Source organism: Electrophorus electricus, chromosome 26, assembly GCF_041902795.1.
Source record: "Electrophorus electricus isolate QZ-2024a chromosome 26, ASM4190279v1, whole genome shotgun sequence".
Classification (NCBI taxonomy): domain Eukaryota; kingdom Metazoa; phylum Chordata; class Actinopteri; order Gymnotiformes; family Gymnotidae; genus Electrophorus; species Electrophorus electricus.
Genome location: NC_137522.1, coordinates 12,009,073 through 12,029,373, shown reverse-complemented (window position 1 = coordinate 12,029,373; position 20,301 = coordinate 12,009,073). Strand labels below are relative to the sequence as shown.

Below are 20,301 nucleotides of genomic sequence, written 5' to 3'. Positions count from 1 at the left end.
GAACAAGAATAAATACTGTCCCTAAACGTGTGCAGGTTTTGATGCTGTCATTTGATAGCTGCGGGTATACAGGCGGGCGAAGACAAGATCTGCCGTTGCAAAGCAGCCCTGCTAAATTGTTATTCTTTTACCTTTCCCGCTGATGTTTTTATATTTGAGACATAAATATAGGCTATTATGTAAGCTGTTTTTGCTCATTTCTTGTTTGTTTTGCTAAGAAGGTCATAAAAGTATAGAGAGAGACCTTTTGAAACATTCGTTACCCAAGGGCACAATATTTTGTCTCGGTGAATAATCATTGTTAACAGACAAAGCCGGATTTCTGGAAAACATTTTAACGTTTATATGAAGCATTAGTTAATATCCTCTGTGAATATTTTGTAGGTCAATGACGTGCATCTCAATATGTCCATCCTAACTACTGTACAGCCGCTTAGACGATTCACTCCGACACTAAATATGTATGTATTCCTGCCAAAAATGAACGTAGTTCAAATGTAGATATCATATTTATCCAACATATATTTTGGTCTGTAAGCAAACTAAATACTTTTAGTCAATATACAGCTATGTGCAAAATAATAGCACAATAGTGTGTTTGAAACAACTGAGAAAAAGCTCAATCCTCATAATAGCATTTATTTCCATATACACAAAAGCACTGGGAGCACTACACGTTCAATTCCAAATGAAAACATGAACGAAATATCAATTTTTAAACTGAAAATAAAAAAAGAAAAGAAAAAAGAATTATGGGCTGTTAAAAAAAATAGCAGTGTCTTCATTTTCATTTACAAACTCAAATATTTACAGTATAAACTGAAAGTTGTTTACAGATTTAGCTGTTCTGTTGATCACTGAACTAATATTTAGTTGTATAACCTTTATTTCTGATAACTGCTTTACATCTGTGTGGCATAGAGTCACCTAACATCTGACACCTGCAAACATATTTCAGCCCAAGCTGACTGGACTACATTCAACAGTTCTTCTGTATTCTTTGGTTTTGCATCAAAAGCAGCATTTTTGATGACACTCCGCAAATTCTCAATCGGATTGAGGTCTGGGGATTGGGCTGGCCACTTCATAACATCAATCTCGTTGGTCTGGAACCAGGATGTTGCCCACTTGCTGGTGTGTTTGGGATCATTATCCTGCTGAAACACCAATTTCAAGGGCATTTCTTCTTCAGCATAAGGCAACATGACCTCTTCCAGTATTTTGATATATTCAAACCGGTCCATGGTGCATGGTATGCAATAAATGGATCCGACTCCAAAGTATGAGAAACATCCCCAAACCATTATGCTGGCACCTCCATGTTTTACAGTGTTCACAGTGTACTGTGGCTTGAATTCAGTGTTTATGGGTCATCTCACAAACTCTGTGGCCTTTAGACCCAATAAGAACAATCTTGCTCTCATCTGTCCATAGAATTTTGCACCACTTCTCTTTAGGCCAGTCAATGTATTCTTTGGAAAACTAACCTTTTCAACATCTTTTTTTCAGCAATGGCACTTTACAAGGGCTTCTTGCAAATAGTTTTGCTTCACGTAGGCATCTTTTGATTGTTATAGTACTCACAGGTAACTGAAGATCTTTGATTTCCATGGAGCTGATCATTGCATGCTTCTTTGCCATGCTTGTTATTCTATGATCTACATGCATGGTAGTATTTCTTTTCCTACCATGTGTTTCGGGTTTTGTTTGCCATTTTAAAGCATTTGAGATCATTTTAGCTGAACAGCCAATTATTTTCTGCACTTCTTTATGTTTTCCCCTCTCCAATCAACCTCTTGATCAAAGTTTTTTCTCCTTTGGTACAATGTCTGGAACGACCCAGTTTACTCACTGAACAATGGCTAAAACCAGCAGGTACAACGTTTGCTGCCCTCCTTCTTTAAATAAGGGCCGTAATTGACACCTGTTTATTCATAGATTGAATCACCTCACTAATTGAACTCCACACTGTTATTAATTTGAACACACCCTTTTCATTAAATGAGTCAATTACACCCAGTTAGCAGCGTGCATGTCGTGACTGTTGATTCTGTTGGTTGCCCATTACTCAGCTACACCTAGTTATGAATTTTTCCCATGTTGTATTATCTTATAAAGTTGCCAATAATGTTGTTTGACAGCAGTAAAAGAGCCCAGAGTACTCTTGGGTCACTCCTGGCAAAGATGTGGAACTGCTGAGAGATTGTTGGTGCAGGCAAGCACTACACAAGGTAAAGTAGCCTGCATACTAACAATGCTCATATGGCCAACTGACATACATTATGCTATGCATACATTGTATAATATTAGCACAGCAAAAAAACAACAACTGAAAATCATACATGAAATATCTATGTGTAAATCATCATATGACATTCAGCCCACGTACTTCATTCAGTAATGAGGGGCAAATGGAGGCGGGTTGAAGTATTCTTCTGGCAGCATCCCAGTGGCAGAACCAGAATTAACAACAGCCTGGGCAGACAGTTCTTTGCCAGCGTGGGGGGCAATGCCATGGAGTCCCCCACTGAGCTTTTGGTGGTTACTATCTCCACCAGCTCCCTTTTCCACTACATTGTCATTTATTTCTGTGTATGTGTGCTCCTCAGAGTGGTTCTTCTTCCTCTGAAAGAGCTTTCTGCACTGTGCCAGGCTTATGCGGGTAGACTTTGGCTCTACCTGGCTCTTCTGACTGTCTTCTGGCTGCATGCCAGACGAGGGCAGCGGCCACTCCAGGCATCCTGCTGCTAATTGCTTCTGTCTGTCTCCTGCACTGGTGCTGAGCACTTCACTCTTTGGTGAGAAGCTTCGGGGAGGCACAGGTAGTGGTGTGTCGATGGGTCTGGGTGTGGACTTGGGCACAGGTTTCAGAGGACATCCCTGCCAGCCATGAGGAACACTATAAGACTATATATAAAATTGTTCCTAGTTCCACAAATCACTAGAGTTACTGATTGTGTAAATCTGTCTACATAGATCTGGCAAAGGTAACATTTTAATCTATTCATAATAAAGAACCTGTCCTCCCATTTTGAGCCATCTTAAGAAATGTTCTTTATAAAGATGACCAGAGATTGAGAATCTGAATGTTAGGGTTCATTTACCTTCAAATAATGTAGCCATTACAAGATTGGCAACTACTTGTGGATATAGAGCAACTTCACTGTGAAACACTCCAGGCCATGTGGGCAGTACAGTCGCCTGGCAACCACAGCTTGAATAGACAGACCTGTGTTGGTGGCTTACCATGTCCTGCAGGGTTAGAGCACCAAGGTCAGTCTCCAGGCAGGGATAAAGCCTCGCAGGCAAACTTGGTGCAGTTGCCGGCAACTTGCTTACATTTGGCCCCAGGTTTGGTACTGGAGGAAGGGAGATATTGGGATGCTTTGGTAGTCTGGGACGTCTGCCTTCCAGGATGTCAGCCTGGGGATTAGGGATAGCCTGTGTGTGATTGTCTGGACAGATTTCTGTCCCAGAAGCATAGGGCGTCCTTTGGGGAAAAAACAGTTTTACATAGTCCACACTATTTTTGGAGATCTGTGAAAAGGGTCATGGAGCAGGTCAAACATGGAAGGCAGCATGCGTGACAAATTTACCACATACAGTGCAGTGCAGTTGCAGTGGTGTCAGGAAATGCATCACTGTATTAACAGTCACCCACAATTATGTAAAAATATCTGATTGCTTGGTAAAACACTAATTAGAGAAAGACCAGACTCCATTTTTAACTTTCGTGCAGTTTTTTTGTACTTAAAATGTGAGGAGTTGAATAATTAAAAATAAATAAATAAAAAATAAATAATCAAATCTTGGCTTCATCAAATCTTTCAAATGTTAACCAACAGTCAGTGTCTTAACTAGAATTTGGTAATTGTCATCAGCAGTACGATTGTGTGCAGATGGGCCCCACCTGTCCACAGGCTACAGTGAGCACCTCGTTGTAGGGGAGAAGTGGAGCCCTGCGGTGGTGAGCTACCAGGTCGTGGAGAGAGCAGTGTTTCAGCTTTTCACCTACAATCACATATTGATTACCTGGAAGTATGGCAATCATAAAGTGTCTGCAGCGATCCTCAGCTCTAAACGAGAAAACGAACATGTTTGGGAGGGAAAGAAAAGCAAGTTATTAGGCCTGTCTTCATTTGTTCATTTACAGAGTCAATACTTGACGTTTCTATTGGTTATGTAATGAAGAGCATGGCTATACATTATGAGAGCCACTCACTCACCTGTAAGACAGTGTGTATCCTATTCTACTTTCACTCACACGGATTAGGAAGTTGCCTGGTGGCTTGGTCATCAGCATTTCTTCTGTCACTCTGTGAAACATTTAACCCAGCTGGGGTAAGTTTTCCTAAATCATCGTGGCTTGATTAGGTATGATGATCTTAACCCTGCAGTGATTTTTATGGAGATTTTGCGCCCTAGACAGGAAATTGCAGATGCCCAGCGTCATCTAGTTTTCAAATGATAACTTGGTTCTTTAAAGAACTTCTTCTCAAAAGAAAGTAAAAAGTGTCTTGTGAGGCAATTTGTGAACAGCAGCCTTGAATGCAAAGCATACAGACACATGATCTATATCTCAGTGACACGTGCTAGCAGCATTCCAGAGTCTTACTTCCTGGAAATGATGCCATGGAACCATTCTGGGATTATCCCATTCTTTACTATGCAGCTCTGCTGGGATTCGGTGAACCAGGACACGACTGCTTCATGGCCGTCTTGTGCTCCAGCCATGACTCCTGTGATTACAGGAAGATTATAAACTCTAATAATATATAATTATTTACTAGTTTGTGCCATCTACTCCAAGGTGAACCCTCACTTGCAGTAAAGGAAGACAGAAGAGTATATTCATTTAAAACTTCTAAACTACAAGTTACAATTGTTTCATCCTGCATAACATGAACCCAAATTACTTCTTGTTTACCAAGGGCAAAAAAATCTAAGAAGGGGAAGTTAGACAGGTTGTCTCAGTTAATTTGAATACATTTGAATAGGAACATTTAAATGATATAGTCTATATAAATGTAGGATACGTAGGATAAAGTGGCATTCTAATGATTCGATTGGATTTTTTCTTATTACAAATAAGATCTTTTAAAATCGCCTTTGTACTAAAAATACGTTGGATCTTGATTTTGTAGTTTCTCATTGATGGCGATTGTCTGTTATAACTACGACATTTTCAACACAACTATATATAACATATATGTGTATAATATATGATATTAAATCATATATCGCAAGAAACAGTCCATACGCTTCAACGCGCTTACCTGTCCTGAAACGCAGAGACGAGGTCACACCACAACTGCGAACAATACCTTAGGCAATACCATTATGTTCAGGTAATAGAGTAATTATTTAGTTCCTATATAGCGTAAAAAGTCTTGGTCTACCCTCGGGCACAAGCTGTGAATACGGGCTAAGGTCATTAATGAGGGCGAAGGAAGTTTCCTTAGTCGCTGTTTTATCGCAGATAGGTGTCGACAGCCACGCTTATGAAGTCCCGTTTCCGTAATATAACACCACCTGTTACAAATTGCTTAGTGTCGCTACCCATGCTCGACATTCACTTACGTGAGGCATTATTAGGCATTTTCCCGCTCTTCATTAATAGACGCATGAATGAGCTGTCTAATGAACCAAAGGCTCTTGACTGAATATTTTAGGGCAGTAGTTGTGACGCAGACCGTCACTTAGGAAGGTTAAATGGGTGTTGCGATGCTGAGGACCCATTTAACCAGAGAGCTGGCTCTTTGGCCCGGTGGCCAGCGCTCACGTTCACCTCCTGTCAAACCTGGGTTTGAGTCTTAGGTAGGATGGGTGCTTTCAGCCTTCGTTACATGCTGTGTCAGTAGTGGGATGATGGTGAGGCCATCAGGAGTATACCCCTGGTTGAACCTTCCCCTTTGCTGTGAGGGGATGGTGAGGTGAGGACCCCTGATGAGGGGTGCCTTCAGCCTTTGTTACAGTAGACCACTGCCAACCCAACAGGGACACTTATGTTTGTAAAAAGAATTCCAGAAACACTGATGTACCTGACATAGCCACAATGTCCTCTCCCATGTAAGTGTGACTGCTGTCTTAAGCTTATATATGGTCAACAGTGCTCTAGTGGTCAGACACTGACCAGTGAATTTTGAATGTGTGTACTGTGTGTAATTTTATATATACACAAACACTATATAACACAAAATATGCATTTTTCAAAAGATTATTGATATTTTGTGAGATGGTCCTAAAATTCCGACTTTCTGGAATCAACTTTCAGCATGAAAATCTACAGACACAACACTCTCCTACTGGGCACAACCAAGCCTAATCTCAACATAAGTTAAGATATTTAAGATCACAGAGAAGAGGGAAAAGTCACCAAAGTCAAAAGAAATACCCCCCACCCTCCCCCAACCCCTCTACTCCAAATGCAATCACGTGGCCTAATTTTTATTTTTATTTATTTATTTTAAAACTTTTTTTTTTAAAAACAAATTTATTACATGGAAAGTGAAAAAGAAACTCAAAATCCTTAACAACGAAATGTTTAAGAAAGGCACAGAGCAAGGCATACAATTAAAATAACTGAAATCTGAGTTTGGTTTGTACTGTGTGTGCAATGTTGGAACGCATCATGCCTCATCTACAGGTCTGTTTAAAAAAACGTCGTTTTCCGCTCTAAGACCTGTACTATTTGCAAATATCCAGACACAGACAACATATAGACAGTAGCGGTTATACACACCGTCTCTAGTAAGAATTGGAATTTAAAGAAACTTTATGTGTTCTGACTTTTTGGCTCATAATTTGGCATTAAACGTGATTTGGTAATAAACATATCCTTTTTTGGTCCTTAAACTAATCGTTTTTATCTGTGCATCTTCAACTCAGGTCTCATTGTAACGGGAATAAAAAACATTTTGAACAGTAACGGCAAAACAGACGTCATGTGACCTTCTTAAAAAATAAGATAAAGTCGATTGACCAGTAGGTGGCAGACCTTGCCCACTTTTAATGCTCAAGGGGCCATCTCATTCAGTAAGTGTAACACGCTGTACAAATATGGGGGAAATTGGGTTGTTCAACGGTTAACTTGAATGCATGTTAAATATAACGTAAGCAACATTAAAAAAAAAATCATATTTCATGAAAATAATGGGCTTTTCAGAATCCAACCATCACCAGTCACCAACAACTGGGGTTTTTTGGTGGTAAAGTGACAAATGAGATTACGGACGCAAAATGAAACGAATCCACTGTGCAGAAGGAAATTCTCATTGCCTTCATATGTTGTTCAGCTCTTGGAGTGTCTGATCCAGAACTTGATGCATGCCAAGGTTTTCTTCTTTGGCACTTGCTAATTTTTCTACAAAAAAGAAAAAAAAAGAGACATTTTTATAACCGTTTTGTAATATTTTGGTGTGAATATTAGCTTTTTTGGGTACATGTTTACATTTCACTGACGTACACCCAATTGCTTGTATGTGTCCATGAGCACTGACCCAACATGCATGCAGAGCTGTAGTTTAATTACACAATTAACTACACTGTTAATTGCACACAGCATGCAAAATAAGATACAATACTATTTAGGGCTTAGTGCATAGAAGGTGATGTAAACCAAAGGTGTAAATCTTACACTGCATGTGACAAAAAAACAAAACAAAAAAACAACACATTATAAGGTGCAGCATTAATGTTATATATACACGCAAAACAGGGAAAACAAGGTGGGTTCTCCTAATCAAACCAGTGCATGTCTTTTGTTTTGTTTTTTTCTGGTAACTCAAAATATAAACTCTCACCTTTGTTGACTTTCAAAAGACATATAAATAGTACACCTGATCCAAAAGCTTTGTAGACCTTATGTGATACATCAAAAGTACGAATAATCATTTGTAGTAATAAAATAGTGGAAAAAAAACCATTTCTTATATCATAGAAACAATATGTATGAATTTTTTTTTTCCTGATAAGTATTGCAATATTTATGAAATAAATTTTGTGAAGTAACAATGGCAAGCAATAAATGACTGATTACAACTAGAAAGGTTTTCATTTTCACATCACTGGGGAAATACAGACTCTAACCACAATGTGCTACTTCTTAAATCAGCACAAAACATCGAAATTTTACAGTAACTCCTTACAGCAATGCCGTGCTCTGACGTTTCTGAGGGATAATGAATGAGAATAAGTGGCGGAGTAGGAAAAGAGAGCTTTTATTGAAACTGAGGTTTCCATTGCCTTGTGAGACCGCAGTACGACAGACTTCAGGAAAGAAGTGTTATTCCAGCCAGCAAAGAGCACAGCAGGGCAGGAGAGAGAAGAGCGGCTACAGGGAGGTCATATCGTTGAGGGCATGGTCCAGCTCCTCTGAGATGGCCTTGTATTTCAGCTTCTGAGCATAGAGTTCATCTGGAAACGCCAAGGCAGAGACGCGGAGAAGCAGAGCAAAGGGCAGGGCAGACGAAAAGAGGGAGAGAAGAAGGAATGAACAGATCAGGGAAAATACTCAGAAATAAAACCCAGAGCCACAGAAGGTCATGAAAAAAAGGTAACTGGCAAGCTCACGGAGCTGCCGTTTATCCTCCACGTCCTTAAGCAAATCACGCAGACGTGAGTAACGGCCTGCTTGTCAAATTCCCATCCTATATGCTCAGGTTGCTTTTGCTAAGCATATATACTTTACATAGGCAATGCAAAGTAAAGTTTCTCACAGGAAACTGTACTCGACTTCCAGCAAACTGACAGCGGACATTCCCCATTTCTCTTGAGGCTAGAGCAATGCAGGGCCTGCCTCAGTTGTTTCGGTATACTCAGAATACAGTGTACTGCCATCTCAAGAAGTGGTCCAAGCTGGTGAAATACAAAACTCTTGACAACTCCCAAAACCGTTTAAAACAAAATGGTGCCCTTGACTTCAAACCCTTTTGACTGATATAGGAAAACAGGACAACTGAATATATTACTGGATATCTGAATTTGTGAGCAAATAATACTCAACAGGAAAAGATTCTGTATGCATGTACATATTTAAACATGCAAGTCTGAGTGTGATTTCTCAACAAAGTAACACCTTGTGGTACACTATAATACAATAATAATAATAATAATAATAATAATAATAATATTTATTATTCATCAATACCCCTGTACCAAACAGTTTAAAATCAAAATAAACCTCTAACATTGTTGGGTAAATTCCTCTTTTTAAAGAAAGGTGACCACAATCCGCGAACATGTTCATTACCTTCCAGGTCATCGATGGATTTTTCCAGTTTGGCCACTGTTCTCTCTGCAAACTCCGCTCGAGTCTCGGCCTGCGCACACACAGTGGGGAGGGAAGTGATGTAACATGGAGCCAGCCTGGACACCACGCCCTCCTGCTCGCTGACCAGTACCCAGGTGCCATACCTCCTTCAGTTTGTCACTGAGAACCTTGATCTCCTCCTCGTACTTGTCTTCCTTTTCTGAATACTGAAAGAGAGGGAAGTGATAACTCAGCGTTCATTTAACAGGTTTTCACTCTGATGTTACTTATCTGCAAATGCAGTATTTATCATGTTTTACTGTTTGGAAAGTTTACACTACAGTTCTGAAACTGACAAAAAAAAAAAAGGTTTTGATGTGGACAAATTCAGGAACCTTTTAAGTCTTTGTTTGTATGCCCTGTTAACCTTAATCTGTGGTAAGGAGATTCATAGTTGCACTGTGGTGTTCACTACAGATCCTGTCTTCAATAAGAGAAGGGAATTTCTGTTAGGATGATGGAATATAGTTGATTTATCTTACTTTCTCTGCCTGAGCTTCTAGTGACTTGAGGTTGTTGGTTACATTCTTCAGCTCCTCTTCGAGATCGCTAACCTTGCTGTAGGGAACCAAAGGGAGAGAACCACAGTGTTATAGCCAACACGGTCACGAACGCCTACTCCTTCAGCGCATTTCGCCACGCATTACGTCTAAGAAAGGCGGGGGGGGGGGGGCGATGGGGACACTTGCCACTCAGACACCTCGGCTCTCTCCTCCGCTCGTTCCAGTTCACCTTCGAGAATCACAAGCTTACGGGCCACCTGAGGCACAAAGAGCAGGGTTGCAGGATAAAAACCTCTGATACAGAACAGGCCCCAGGCTACAGTCCTGCATTTGACTACCACGGTTCGCTTTGGGAAGAAACTATTTCTGTAGTGATGCTTAAATGTGGTGCACACCATGTGTAAAGTAAGAAAGTAGCTTCAGTATTTTCTTTGGTGTGTCATGTTACAGTGTCATGCTTTGACGTGCTAAAAATGTCCAAAATGCTCCCTTTCAACAAAACAGAAAAGCTTATTTGTCAGTTTTGGCTTCGACTGTCCAGGTGATACTGTCATGTGGAAATCATGCTCAGGTAAAAGTACTATCTACATGGTCAAATAGAAGTGAGGCGCTAGCTCCAAACGCACCTCCTCGTATTTGCGGTCGGCCTCCTCTGCGATGTGCTTGGCCTCCTTCAGCTGCATCTCCTGTATCTCCATTTTCTCCTCATCTTTCATGGCACGGTTCTCAATCACCTTCATGCCTCTGATGAACACGGGGTGACCATGATGTCAGTCAGTCAGACTTTGAAAGGAAGAGCTAATGACTTTCAGATTCCACATTCCCCTTTCAGATGGAGAAAATCTGGTTACCCCACAATCTGGAATATCTGAAGCCTCTGGCTTCTCCTAGATTTAACCAAACTGTTTTTATTATAGCTACATCAAAGCTCTGAGATCCTTCAAAGCACCAATGAGGTGATGTTAATGTTCTTCCACAAGTTAATGGGATTACAGAGCAGCGAGAGGTGACAGACTAGGACTAGGACTTTTATTAAAATAACTTTCATTTGGTTCCCATTCAGGACATTACATCAACAACAGATGTTTAACACAGTTCCTGTCTGTTTTTCAGACTTTAGATGGACAAGAAAAGGTGGTATTCGTTCCTGTGTCAATGAGCAGGGAGATGGTAAACGGTCCCACATACCTCTCGCTCTCGTCTGCTGCCTTCTCTGCCTCCTCCAGCTTCTGCAGGGCAGTGGTCAGCCTTTCCTGGGCCCGGTCCAGCTCCTCCTCCACCAGCTGGATCCTACGGTTCAGAGCGGCCACATCACCTTCAGCCTGTTGGCAGAGGGTCAGAGGTAATTGGTCAAGGGTCAGGCAGAGCAAAATCGACAGCAACGAGCATACTGTCTTGAGGAAAGAAAAGCAATTTTATTGTCCTGCATAGTGACTGGAAAGAATTTGTATGTAGAGACAGAACCAGCGGTATTAGATGAACATTTTAGCAATAAAGAATTTTTTTTTTTAAATCATCTTCAAAGTCTTTATCATCAAATCATGGTCAGTATGTAGGATTCTCTTTCAATATTGATGGGAAGACATGGACCTTCAGAATGTCCTTAGTAGTGCCGTATTGAGAATGAAAAAAACAAGGGCTCTCTTCATACGATACACAAGACAAAAAGAAAAGAGGAAAAATGTTCACACTCTGTAACTCCACCTGTTTTAGGAGATTCTGCCAAACAAAGCTTTGCCTCAGAACGTTCACAACACCATCTCTGTGGTAGTACTCTGTCCACAGCAACCTCCATGCCAACTCAAACAATTAGACACCATAATTACAAAAAAGTCACCATGGTGTATCTAACTAGACATATTGTTCATATATTCAAATCTGGCATCTGGATTATTAACAGCCCTTAAAAAAAGAAACTCCACGAAGCAGCTAGAAAAAACAGGGCCCTTGGGGAAACTAAAGTGATCCTTTTTTACAACCCATTGTGTCATAGGCCAACTATTCCAGCTTTGGGTGAGAAATCCTTCCATACTAAAAAATAAAATAAAATCTCTGAATTCTTGACCAAGTCTTTGTTTCTGTGGTTTGGGCAGCAAGTCCTAATGAAAAAGGCCTAAAAAATTCAACACTCAAACTCGAGGAAATTTGTGTACATAGTTAACCCAAAGAAAGCTAGCTAAAAAGGGCTAACAGGACAGAAACTGCAGAGGACTAAAGACTGTTTTGTATCTTATGGGCTGCAAGGTTATCCATAAAATCTGTACCATAATTTTCTTTACATTTTACATATATCTAATAAATCATAACTTTGTCAGCATTTTGCTCTAATGTGTATGTCCATTGATGCCACCTGACATGGGTGAATAGGTTTTGAATAAAAATAAAGGTTTTTTTTCCTGCTGGAAAATACTATCCATAATACTATAAAAATACTGAAAATGCTATACCATCCATCATGCCACTGAGACTACAAACATTCTATTCATGATTTTTCATGTTGGATTACATGATATCTGAATAAAGGGTCAAGATCATCCTCACTGGCAAACTCTCAAACCTTTGAGATTTACTTACTGGTGTAATATTTAAAAAAAAAAAATAATATTAAAGGTCTTCTGAATGTACTTGAACGCATGACCTCAAAAGATTAATATACCAATTATTAGACAATTATGAGGAATCCCGTGACAAAAGAGAGGAGGGAAAATACACACACACACACACACACACACACACACACACACACACACACACACACACACACACACACACACACACAGGAAACTGAGACACTCCACATCCTCTGACCTCTCTTTGACTTGCTCCACCATTTAAGAGGCAGAAAGCACTCCCACAGGCCACTGCCCTTCTGCAGTCATGGTGTTCCCTGGCTGCCTGGGAATGCATGCCATATATGGTAAAACCCAAACGCCTGTGGTGGACTGACAGGAAGATGCAAACGCAATCCGTCGACAAAGAAAAAAAAAAGAGAAATGACATGACTGGAGTATGAATGTGTGTCCTACAGGATATCAGCAGGACAGATTCCTCAAAAGACAAGTGGGCAACACTGATCAGTTTTGATGCAAAAGTGAATGTTATGTTATCTTAGCCTTGCCTGGAAATTTTAGTCGTCCACCTTAAATTGAATATGGCTCCACAGAGAGGTAGAGCTTGGACACAACCAGTCATTTCTTCCCTAGAACTTCTTAAATATCTAATATGGATTTTACAACAGTTGTTGATAGAATGATTTCCAACCAACATGAATGTTTCAGAACAGGATTCTATACTGTTTGAGTTTGGCCAAAACAAAACTGGCACATCTGAAACTATGTTTACAGAAACAGCAGGAATACCTCAGGAAAATGTCTTTAAAATTGGATATAGCTTCATAATACAGTATGACCAACATTCTTCAACCTATGAGCAGTGATGGGACTCGCAGTGAGTTGTAATGAGATGATGTTTCCTTTGTCCAAATGTGCTGTGCCTTTAAGAACTGAGCTTATGTAGAAATAATCCTAATGACTAGTCACAATTTAACGTTACTGTATTGAATGCTCATCAGGCACTAAGGCATAAAAGAGGACCGCATGCAAAGAAGGGATTTGAGCAGTCAGACGGTTGAGTATCCAGCACTGTGATGTTCTCCAATTCTACTCTTCTGAGAACATTCACATGGTGACCTTAAAGAGTGCAGTCACCTGAAGGCACTACCGAGAGCCCAAGATATTATTAGGTACTCTAAAGCATACAAGGTACAACTAGACTGTGAGCGTCTTTGTATTAGTCGAAATGCTGAGAAAATCATGCATTGTAAATGTGTTACATGGGAATGGAAACATATCAGATCGAGACACAGATGAAAGAGTCTAAAAAAATGTAATTTCCAATGGCCACTGCAGCCCAGTTTTAGTCTGAGTGCTAAAACCTACAGTATAAGAACCAGCTGATCATGAGTTATTTTGCATCCTAGGAAGAGGCACGGATGCTTGACGGGCATTAAATTATTTCCAAAGTGTAGTTTAATGGAAAGCAGAAGGCTCTGAACAAAGTGAACAATGCGGTTGTATGAACAGACCTTTCTTGTGGTACAATCATATGTGCTAGCACTGACCTAGCTGGCAAGTCCTGTTAAGATATCTGACAGGAAATGTATGTAAAAAGTCCTAATAAAATCATCATCTTCATTTTCAAACACTACAGCATTGCTGGTCCATATGTGAAGCCCATCCACCGAGAATCATGTATGTGATTCACTGCGACACATTTATAGATAGCATTTACACCATTCCTGACTGGCTCATGGGAAACATTTTTGAGCAATAACACAGCATTAGCGATAACTGCAAAAGAAATGTGGTTACACATAAAAATTAAAACAAAAAACAGCAGCCTTTTCAAGTAAAAATGAGGCAGAATAATTTCCTTCAACCCCATCCTGGCATGGAACTAATCATAAGTGACATATAATTACATCATAACTGGTAGTCATAATGACTACCTATGCCATTCTTGGAGGAATGTTCCAGAAAAGTGTTTAGCAAAGAGTCATCAATGTGACTGCCATGCTGAAAAATAAGCCTGACCGATGGAAAAAGGCAGATCACAGAGATCTCACAACTATATTATATATCATGGCCATCTGAAGGGGGACGTTCCTTTAAGCCCATGCCAGGTTCATGCCTATCGGTGTGGTCATCTCAGTACGAGCAGGGTCCACAGGAAGCGCAGATGTGGAGCAGAAACAACATCCTGATTCAGCTCCTCTGGGATGACGGTATTCCAGGATGGACCGAACACAGCTTACTGGTGTCGAGTTCCTCTCCTTTTATTTCACTGTTATGAACTGAACAACTTCAGGCCTTCAGGCCAAGAAAGCTTTAATCTAGATCACTGAAACCCTGGGCCTTGGGCTGTTCATTCCCTCAGATCTGCTAGTATCAAATCCACAAAGGCTTCTGGATCTGTTACTCAATTAGAGTGCTTACCCAACTTCAGCTCTACAAACATTAGACATTGCACATTCAGGGCACTTAACAGTCATTCAATTATAAAGGATAGGTTTCAGAAAGGGTGGAAGGGACTTTGAACTTAGCTTAGCATATCTTGGAATGTTAGACACTCTCACCACAACATATTGGGCTCCTAAAAACAGAATATTACAGACAACTTAGTGCTGCTGATCTGGAACCAGTTTTACTGTCAATGCTGCTATTTAACACGTTTACATGTATTAAGTTTAATATTTAAAACTTATTCCTGGACACTTTTTGACTAACAGAATACTGACTTAAAACACTACTTAATACCACTATAGAAAAGTTACTTCAATAACTACATGAACAAACAACCGATCATCAACGACGCCTTAGGACCGACGATGGGGGATGGGCTATCCTGTCTTCATGCGGCTGAGGGATAGAGTACGTGCACTTCAGATTGTGCGATGAAACCATAATGTCTCGTTTTCTTAACAAACACAGGCACCAGAAGAACATCTGAAATGCTGAAACAATATTCTGCCTCGAGCATTGTAGATTTCATAATATAAATCGAACGTTTCATTCAAAGTGATAATTCGAGTCTACAAATAGTGAAACGCTAGTTTTGGGTGGCGTGACTGCAGAATTTAAGAGGATGTCCCTTGAAGAGTTTGACCAACGCCTTGAATTCAACAGCCTGAAATTGCATGTTTGCTCACTTACTGCCAGACATTTACGAAGCTATTAAATGATATATTGGAAGGGTCCAGATAATTAATGTGGTAGTTTCATCGGGAATGTTGGATACAACATATGCGTCTAATAATCAAGAGACTCGAGTTTATTCAGCGAAGAAAAAGGAAGTAGACGTTTTGCTCACTTTCTCCCGAAGTTCCCGTTCGTTGTCCAGCTCTCTTTGTAAAACTAGGGCACGGTCTTCTGCGTCGTCAGCTTGCTGTTGCAAACTTTGGATTTTTCTCTTAACGGCATCCAGGGACGTTACACCTGCCATTTTACAATTTTTGTTTCTAAAAATGTAACTTTACGTAAAATACTAACAAACACTTTTGTGTATTCTACGTGTAAGAGCCTGAAAAATAAATAAATCAGTCTATAAAAATATAATCCTTAAAATTTAGTTAAATACGCCTTTTTGATAAACGAGTGCAAACAAAAAGTGTAAACCGACAAAAATAGACTATCCACAAATTTCCCAGATGGGTTGGGAGTTAAATTCCGGCTGAACAGAGTACAAAAGTTACAAACTATGGAGCTACTGAAAGGAAACTATTCCTTTCTCCTGGAATTCTTTGGAATGTTCCGTATGAGTGCGTTGTGCGGCCCCGGCGCTCAGTCATAAAATAAGGTGGGAGAGGCAGAACCTCTGGAAAACGTTAGAGCCAAATCGTCCAATGGCGTGAAAAAGCGAGATCCAGATGAGGTCACGATTTGTAGCTGGGGCGGAGTGAGTGTGGATTATGTGTTGCTTACAAAATAAGTTTAGTTTAGACGTAACTAAAATAACTTTCTTTGTACACCGATTAGGTCACGCTTTGTCCATTTTTATTGAACCAACTATATTGTTAAATATAAGTAACAAACTAAGGCAAACAATGGAGATTTTCTTTGTTATAAATGTTGTAAAGCTCAATCTGATGACGTAGATGCTACTTTTTGTAAAACTGCTATTTCTGGAGGTGTTCTGCCTCAGCCTAACCGAATCTGCGGAAAAGACGCAATAAAAGCGTAAGACGATTCGATAAGAAGCTTCAAGTGGCTATATAGGTCACGAGAGGTAAGTCCGAGGCACGCATCTCTGATAAGGAGGCCACTAGACAGTCAGCAGTGATTTTAGTAGTCCTGAAAGTGTGGCCTTTGCGTTTGCTTGGCCGCATTCTTAGAATTCCAGGGCTGCTGGTCAGGAATTGGAGCCAAGTCTACCCCCTCCCAACCCCCTTGTACCACAGGTTTATCAGTAACAGGCATACCAAAGAAAAAAAAAAAAAAAAAACTCTTATTCATCCCCCAGTCAGAATTCCTACCTTCTTCCCGCCTGCTTTGCAGTTGTGAATTCAGATGTATAATTAGTTTATGGTTTCTCCTAATGCAGGACATGTGGCATGGTAGTCTAGAACAGACTTCCAGGGCAAAGTTCCAAGGAAAGTACTGCAAACATCAGTCTTGTTCTAGGCGGCCTTGCTACAGTTTTACCCTGAACCGTAGCACACAGAGGGACTTGATAGCAGGGCTGCTGTTCAGAGACCACACAGACATTTTTGGAATTGTGCTGTTTACACATGTGATTTCTTGATATATTTGGGTATGTTTCGATATAAATATAAGTCTGGATTATTTACTCTGGCAGGACATTTTGGAGCTGTTAGAACAGTCTTATTGGTTCACCATGCAATGAGAGTGATCAGCAACTGAAGCTCTCTGCCACACAGGTGTACCATCATCATATAAACAAGGATTTGTGATTTGTATGTGGTGTACTTATGTTCACCACACTGAGTGGTATTTTTCTAACTAGGTCTATTTGAAAATCTTTTTTTGTTGTTGTTATTATCATTGTGACACATTAATGTGAGACTCTGAACATTCGCTGATCACGACTGTAGACACAAGGCCTTCATATATCTCTTTGGCTCCAACATTTCTAATCAAAGGTTTTGGAACACTTGAACACCCTCCACCCCCAGCCTCATACACATGGAATGATGTTTGTGTAAACACCATTCCGTGGTCTGATTAAAGCCAGCCTGTCCTATGAGAAAAGGTGCTGGGGTGATTCGGAGGCCCATCTTCAGCGAGTGGAGGACAGGAATGTGCCACGTTCATTGCATCTGAGGATCCGATAGGTCTGATCAAAGCCTGCTCCCAGCTGGCACTGTGAGCCCTTTCACTGATTTACCCACTGAGCCTGAAAACAGGTGGAAGTCATTCACTTTCACCTGGGCCTCACACAGGCTTTGATTCACCTCCTTACATGTTCATAGATGGGGCTGCAGTCATGAGCAGTTCAGCATAATGTGGGCTAGACAGTGGCATTTACTCATGTGGCTTATGGAAAATGATTGCCTCAGCTCATTTGATCTCTTCCTTGACTTAAATGGTTTGCTCTGCTTATTGGCTCATTGGTTTGATGCTATTTGAATTATATTATGAGTTTGATCAATTGCTTTCCAAGAGCTATATTAGTAAACCCGCCTAATAGCGTGGCTTCGGGGGGAAGGTGGTTTTTGCAGGTCTAATGTAGGATCTATTCAGACGTCTATTTTCCGCTAGTAAATGTTTGATGTATTTTGCCCTGCTCTAGGAGGGCATCTCACTCACATCAGCAGCTTTCTTCTCAGAAAGTTCCAGTTTCTCCTGGGCGTCTTTCAGAGCCTCGGAGTACTTGTCCAGTTCGTCCTCTGTCTGCTTCAGTTTCTTCTGCAGGCTGACCAGCTCATCATCCAGCTGGGAAACACACCAAGAGGAGCACACGTAATGTCAGCCTGGAGGCCACTGAAAACAAGTCTATAGAGTGTTTCTAAGTATTTATTTTACTGCTGTTTGTATAACATGTTGTAGCACACATGGCCGTTGGGAAAATTAGAAAAGCTTTTTCTTATACTATACAATTTGTTGCATATTGAATTAAAGAATGAACCAGAAAACTAAAATTAAGGAAAACTGTAATATCGGTTGACCTGTTATTACAAATATGTATAAGCAATACATGAAAGGATTAAATCACTAATGGTAGCCAACAGCATACAAAGACCAGACGTATCACATGTATATTCCCTGGCTTGGTAGCTGATAACAGGCTTAAATTTAGTGCAGGCTCCTGCCAGTGGGCTAAATGTTGACCTACACACTGCTTATCTGTGTCTAATCAGAGTGACAGTGCTCCTGTGGCTAATCTTCCAGGATTCCAGGCTACCCAAGATTTTAGTAATCCACAGCAAAGTATGGGACTGGTGCTGAGTAGTTAAGGCTGATTAGTTCATGTTGGAAGTCTCAAAATCACAGAATACTCTAGCATGTCTCGAACTACTTTAATGCCTTGCATAGAGTTCACTCCATTTTGTTATTGGTAAGGGGTATACTTTGTTTTTGTTTGTTTTATGTGCTGTATTACAGTCTGAATAACACAGTAAAAATAAACTTGCTATAAAATCAGAGATGTAAGAGCATAAAGAAGTTCAGTACTGGTGTGTAAGAGGTCGAACAAAGTTCAGTGCTCATCCATGTCAGCCTCTCTAGGAGCTACTCAGTCTGGAGTAACACTGGAGCAACACTACATGACACCCCTTAGTTTAATCCAACAATGTGTTATGCTTCCTTAGAAGTGGCTCTTTTTCTCTCACACACTCGCTGTCTCTTTCTGTCTCCGTACCTGCTTGCATCTCTCCTCAGCTGCTTTCTGTTCCGTCTCTGCCTGCTCTGCCCTGTCGATGGCGTTCTCCTTGTCCAACTTCAACATCTGCATCTTCTTCTTGATGGCCTCCATGGTAGCAACACGAACTTTCAGGTGAGCCGAGAAATGAAGCAGGAGTTTAGAGCTGACACTCAGCAGTTCTTCTGACTCCACAGAATGTTCAGGAAGAGGGAGACAGAGAGAGGGAGAGAGACAGAGAGTGAGAGAGACAGAGGAGTAGATGTAGACTGAGACCTGAATCGAATCACAGCGCGGAATGTGTGGAGCCCTGCTGGAGTCAGTAGTAAACTCCCTCCCTCCCTATGCTCCCCTCTGCCATCCCCAACACCCTATCAGCCAACTTGGACAAAGGAATGGCTTGGACCACAAGCACTTGAAGCTGCTTGAGACACTTGTCCTTATTTGGGCCTGCTGCATTTTGGTTAAAAATGAGAGAGAGAGCAAGAGAGAGAGCAAGAGAGAGAGCAAGAGAGAGAGCGAGAGAGAGAGAGAGAGAATGGGACCTAGAAGGAGTGTGAGAGAGTTTGAACATGCTTCCAAATTTAACCCCATGATCGAACTTTAGAGTGCAAATGTGTAGGACAACATGCACAGGGAGAAACATATAATAAACAACCGTTTAGGTTGGTCATAAACAAAGAGGGCTATGCAGGGATCCCAGAGGGTTGATGTCACATAGCATTATTTTCCTCTGCATTAATGGCCTTTGCATTAAAACAGGCGATAAGAGAATCAGTTCACTTTTTAATATATCACAGTGGATGGTCTTTCTCAAAGTAATTTCCTAAACACCTTGGATATGCTCAGTCCCCTAAAGAGCAGACCTGTCTTGTATTTGGACAGCGAATGGCCGGGGGGGTATTGGCACCGAAGGTTGGAGATGAAGTGTAGAATGTCACACCATTCACCGCTGACAGTCAGCTCGTGTAAGTGCCACAGGAGAAAAGAATACACACTGAGTCACCGTTAGCTGACAGTGCCAAATTTCCCATAAGCATCATAGAGCCACAGTCAACTGTTAAAGTCTTTAAAGGAACGCTCCTCCAGCTACCCAAGTACTTAAATTCATAT

The 20,301-nt window shown here is 40.7% G+C and overlaps 2 protein-coding genes across 7 annotated transcripts; both read right to left on the bottom strand.

Annotated features, from left to right (window-relative positions):
• Nucleotides 1-2,224: 2,224 nt before the first annotated feature.
• hsh2d (hematopoietic SH2 domain containing) lies at nucleotides 2,225-5,547 on the bottom strand. 3 transcript variants are annotated; one of them, XM_081708251.1, is made up of 7 exons: nucleotides 5,277-5,547; nucleotides 4,616-4,739; nucleotides 4,227-4,316; nucleotides 3,911-4,076; nucleotides 3,340-3,423; nucleotides 3,105-3,252; nucleotides 2,653-2,880 (listed from the first exon to the last, which is right to left on the bottom strand). In XM_081708251.1, exons 2-7 carry the CDS (start codon nucleotides 4,732-4,734, stop codon nucleotides 2,789-2,791), a joined length of 699 nt encoding a protein of 232 aa, XP_081564377.1. In that variant the 5' UTR covers nucleotides 4,735-4,739; nucleotides 5,277-5,547; the 3' UTR covers nucleotides 2,653-2,788. The 3 variants fall into 3 exon arrangements, with proteins under 3 accessions (XP_081564375.1, XP_081564376.1, XP_081564377.1); XM_081708249.1 differs by having other exon boundaries at nucleotides 2,225-2,880; nucleotides 3,247-3,423; nucleotides 5,277-5,524; XM_081708250.1 differs by lacking the exon at nucleotides 4,616-4,739 and having other exon boundaries at nucleotides 2,225-2,880; nucleotides 3,247-3,423; nucleotides 5,277-5,523.
• An 889-nt stretch (nucleotides 5,548-6,436) lies between these two features.
• On the bottom strand, nucleotides 6,437-19,543 carry tpm4a (tropomyosin 4a). 4 transcript variants are annotated; one of them, XM_081708229.1, is made up of 9 exons: nucleotides 19,189-19,543; nucleotides 18,138-18,263; nucleotides 11,002-11,135; nucleotides 10,440-10,557; nucleotides 9,996-10,070; nucleotides 9,793-9,864; nucleotides 9,415-9,477; nucleotides 9,251-9,320; nucleotides 6,437-7,363 (listed from the first exon to the last, which is right to left on the bottom strand). In XM_081708229.1, exons 1-9 carry the CDS (start codon nucleotides 19,300-19,302, stop codon nucleotides 7,281-7,283), a joined length of 855 nt encoding a protein of 284 aa, XP_081564355.1. In that variant the 5' UTR covers nucleotides 19,303-19,543; the 3' UTR covers nucleotides 6,437-7,280. The 4 variants fall into 4 exon arrangements, with proteins under 4 accessions (XP_081564355.1, XP_081564359.1, XP_081564356.1 ...); XM_081708230.1 differs by lacking the exon at nucleotides 6,437-7,363 and adding an exon at nucleotides 8,204-8,415 and having other exon boundaries at nucleotides 19,189-19,539; XM_081708233.1 differs by lacking the exons at nucleotides 18,138-18,263; nucleotides 19,189-19,543 and adding an exon at nucleotides 15,682-16,143.
• Nucleotides 19,544-20,301: the final 758 nt, after the last annotated feature.